Source organism: Populus trichocarpa, chromosome 7 (genome assembly GCF_000002775.5).
Source record: "Populus trichocarpa isolate Nisqually-1 chromosome 7, P.trichocarpa_v4.1, whole genome shotgun sequence".
In the NCBI taxonomy this organism is placed as follows: Eukaryota; Viridiplantae; Streptophyta; class Magnoliopsida; order Malpighiales; family Salicaceae; genus Populus; species Populus trichocarpa.
Genome location: NC_037291.2, coordinates 6,011,162 through 6,015,763, shown reverse-complemented (window position 1 = coordinate 6,015,763; position 4,602 = coordinate 6,011,162). Strand labels below are relative to the sequence as shown.

Here is a 4,602-nt window from a genome sequence, read left to right as displayed (position 1 = left end):
ATAAAATATTAATATTTGGGTAAGTGTTTCGTCATTTAATACACACATGCTACTATTTTATATTATATTAAATAATAAATAGTAAATTGATGATGAATATATATCCATATAGATTTTCGTAACTCTATAGATAAGAAATGTATATCTAAATGTTTTACACGTAGAGTATGAATATAGTGGAAATAAAGTGTACGTACCCCTAACCATCTCTGCCTATTATTGTTGGTAAATTTTAATGAATCCAATATCAAGATAGAGATGAACATCAACCGTACATTTGGTTTATAAGGAAATGTATATTATTTTTCTTTAAAGTGAATGGCAAGTGTACTAACCATGCAAATATATTTGTATTTGTCACATCTTAAATTAAATTTATAATTAGAGATGACAATTTGATTTAAACCTGAAAAATACTCTTCCAATCATACACTAATGAGTAAGTTTATTTTTTTTAATAGCTACATTACGGTAATCAGCAAGAAAGTATGGATTTAATTAGATATAATATAAATATTTAAATTTCTTAGAAGTTTAATAATAAATTAAGTATGGATATACAGAAACGTAATCCGTAGATTCCAATCAGCATCCTACTTGTATTTAAGTTTAGATATAATATAAATATCTGCAAATACATTTCGTAATAATTAATGACTGGTTAAATATGAACTTTCCAGGAAGCTGCATGGAAGCTTCACCGACTTCCGTGTTTGTTGCCCACCACTCATGGCTCTTCCATAAATATTAACAACTGACAAGAATACCACATTCACCAACAAACCATTAGGGTTTCCACCATTATAATGGATCAAATTCACCGTTTTAGTAGACATCTGTTGAATGCTAATTTGCCAAGACAGGAGGAAAGAGCAGATGAAGGAGGATCATTTGTGGGTATTGGCATAGCTTATGGTGTCATATTTGCTCTTGTCATCCTCTTTTTTGTTTCCAGATGCAAGTGTTCTATTAGTTCAAGAAACTTGTCTTCCAATAATCAGCAAAGTCCTACAACATCCAGCTCATGTTCCCATGAACCTAATACACAAACCCACCAGGAACTTGTAGCCCTACCGATTTTTGTCTTTGGAGAACAGACACCACCCTCAATCTCAAGCATAGCGTTGCCGCAATTATCATCATCAGAATCTTCTTCTTCATTCGTATTTCCTGATGGAGACTGTGCGATTTGCTTGGATGATTATGTTCATGGGGAGTCCATCAGGGTCTTGCCTAGGTGTAAGCACATGTTCCATAAGGACTGTATTGATCACTGGCTATCATCAAGAACTTCAAGCTGTCCCATTTGTAGAGCCAAATCATAGACAACAATGTGGAGTCCACAAGGATAGATTCTCCTAATGTGGTGGCAGATGTTACAGGACCATTTACATTATTTCCTTTCAGCAATGGCAGGATACAAAACTACCTGTGAGGAGTTCAGAATCTGTTTGATTACCAAGAATTCATGGCAGGAAATAAGACCAGAGCTCCGAGGTCGTCGGTGCAAAAATGCTTACCACTTTTCATTGAGGTTGGTTGATTACTATCAAACATTTTTGTCATTAATTGGGTGTGAATAACATAATCGGGGCTTGATAAATAAAATTCCATTTGTACAATTCAAGTGATATTCAGTAGTAATTTTTATGTTGTGAACCAGACTTGTAGCCACCTTTGTGGATTACCTGAAGAACTGGAACTGGGTTTTGGTTGGATCATCACATTCTTTATGCAATTAGCCAATCAACTTGCTATAATGTATTGGGGTATTAGCTCAATATTTTATTTTCCCATCATCCTTCAAGCAGATATTTCTATCTAAACTAACAAAAATATCCTCATATATGAGAAACACAAATCTAATTCAGTCTATTAAAAAAATACTATAAAAAAACCCTAATCTTTCTTTCCCTTCCTCTCTCTTTCTTTGTTGCTCTTCGTTACCTTTTTCTCCTCTCGATTTGTTGTTGTTCTTGATCTATCTTAGGGCTACATCTATAGAGAGTTGGAGAACATTTCAGACCCTTTCCCTTTAAACAAATCTCAGCCCTTAAAACAAACCACATTAATGTCGTCGGATTAATGCCGTCGGTGACAGCAATGAAATCCGTCGGTGAAAACAATACCGACGGAGTCACCGACGGAAAACTTCCGTCGGTAAACCAGTCGTCAGTAAATCCCATTTCCGTCGCTAATTCTGTCGCAAATAAAAAAAACCATCCACCGACGGAAACACCGACGGTAATACAGACGGATATGCGCGCCAAAAAAATATTCCTCGCGGGAACATTACCGACGGCCAATCCGTCGGTACTTTTAAGGGTAATTACCGACGGCATCACCGACGGGTTGTCCGTCGGTAATTATGGCATGGCTTGTAATTTTGTTGCAACTCTCTGTGTAATACCGACGAATATTATCCGTCGGTAAGGCCGTTGGACGTTAATCCCCGACGGATATTATCCGTCGGTGATGCCGTCGGTAAAGATGGCATGGATGGTAATTGTTCGGCAACTCTCTGTTAAATACCGACGGATATTATCCGTCGGTATATCCGTCGGTAGGTATTTGAAATATATAAAAATAATAATTTATTAATTGTAAAAAACATTAATAAACAAATAAAAATGCATTAAACATTAAAAATGTAAAAGTAATAATATTCATTACAAATTTAATGTGTTTAAAAAACAAAATTAAACTAGAATAGCGGCGGAGCTGGAGGAGGAGGCGGAGGAGGAGGAGGCTGGTTGTTCCCGGGACCAAACGGCCAAAAAGAAGCTGCACAAGTATCGTCACCCATCTTTGATCTCATCTCCATGACTATTTGACGGAGCTCATCATAATTCATCGAGAGTTATTGATATTGTTGTTTCAACGCAATGAACTCCTCAGACTGGGTGTTCGATACTGATGGAGAGCTTCCAACAGTTGAGACACTACGAGACGAACGCAAGTTGTCAGCCGTAGTGTTGGAGAGCCCGTAGACCCTGTTTTTATCGGGTCCACCAGACGATCCCGCCTCCATCCACAAATCTGGATCGAAATCTGGATGGGTCGACGGATTGTCCCCATATCTCTCCCTCAACCGGCTATTATAGGTCTCCTGAAAATTCCATCGGTAAAAAAATCATCAAATGCAATTCAAGATGCAATTCAAGAAAATTATAACTTACAAAATAAAATGAATGAACGAACATACCACGAAGTGCTGAGCACGGTTGTCCACGAACTACTGCACCCCTTTTTGGCGGTCTTGACTCCGCACATGCGTCTCTAGAAACAGCTCCATTGGACTCGGTTCACGTCCAAGAGACGCAGCCTGTAAGGAAAAAATAGGTTGAAAGTTAAATATATTATAAGGAACGACAAATTAATTATCGATATATTTCAATAAAATTAATCTTACCATCCGCTTTGCATGTGCGCTGAATGGGACGGATCCGCCAGTGTGCGTGGTCACCGAACCATAAATTTGCCGGTTCCAGTTGTCGGCGCCCGACTGTGAGCGCCGTGAGAACCGCTCTGAGGTCACGTGCTCAATATATGCCGTCCATATTTCCCCCGAGATGAATGGCGGTTTGAATTCCTGCCAAACCGCCACCTCATTCCATCCTTCAAGACCGTTATCCCTCGCATGTCTTTTTGATTTTTTTTGGGTGTCATACCAAAAATCACGCAACCTACTTCCATAGTAACAAATTAGAATTTAAAACATTAAATTATAAAACAAAAATAAATATTATTTTTGATGTTACCTAGTTGCCGCGTGATTCTCCCATACCCTCCTCACAACATTGTTGTCCGCCCTATCCCACTCAAATTTGTTCTGTGTATATAAATAATTCATATAAAATAAAAATAGTACAAGATATAAAATTATAAAAATCATTTATTAAAAATAAGCTGGAAATTAAAAATTAACACCAACCTGAAATCGCTTAAACCATGCATCGATATTAGGTTTCCACTCAGGATGTTTGGAAACCTGGCTCCATTGAAACAATGGAATCTCCATCGACGATTTAAACGCCAATGTTATAGTCCTTGCAGCCTCAATGTTTGTAAACCTGAAATTAAATAAAAGTAGTAATTAATATTAATTAGTTGTTCATAAATTATGTTATAAGTATATAAAAAAAAATCTAAAACCTAAACAAACTTACATTGAGAGGTCATCCTTCCATTGTGCCTGGTACTTGCGGGTGAATTGACCCCGCTGTGAAGGCACACCGCTTCTGCGCTGTGAAACCGCGCTAGAAGAGGCAGCATCACAAGTTGGCGTAGATTCCTCGCCGTGATCAGCACCTAAGGATACGTCCTCCTCGCTGCTAGAAGAACTAGCTGCAACCGTCTTCTGACGACGTGCTGTAGATTTCATTCTACGCATCTACACACATGTATACGAATAATTAACTTTGATTATTTAAAAAAAAATTCGACAGAGTCTCCCCTGTACTGGGGGGTCCCAAGTTGTCGACAAAATCATATTACACTTCCAATTTTATTTCACATCCCGATCCAATCATCCTGGATCTCAACCCAACTCATCATCATCAACACAACATTTTATTCAATAACATCATATAGAATTACAAC

General features: G+C 37.8%; 1 protein-coding gene across 1 annotated transcript; it reads left to right on the top strand.

The window, feature by feature from the left end:
- Positions 1-642: 642 nt before the first annotated feature.
- On the top strand, positions 643-1,519 carry LOC127905584 (RING-H2 finger protein ATL39-like). The gene has a single exon (XM_052454676.1). The coding sequence runs from the start codon at positions 807-809 to the stop codon at positions 1,323-1,325; it is 519 nt and encodes a 172-aa protein (XP_052310636.1). The 5' UTR covers positions 643-806; the 3' UTR covers positions 1,326-1,519.
- Positions 1,520-4,602: the final 3,083 nt, after the last annotated feature.

Bases quoted from the DNA above. Each gene is read 5' to 3' on its own strand.
- LOC127905584 (XM_052454676.1), top strand. From the start codon at position 807: ATGGATCAAATTCACCGTTTTAGTAGACATCTGTTGAATGCTAATTTG.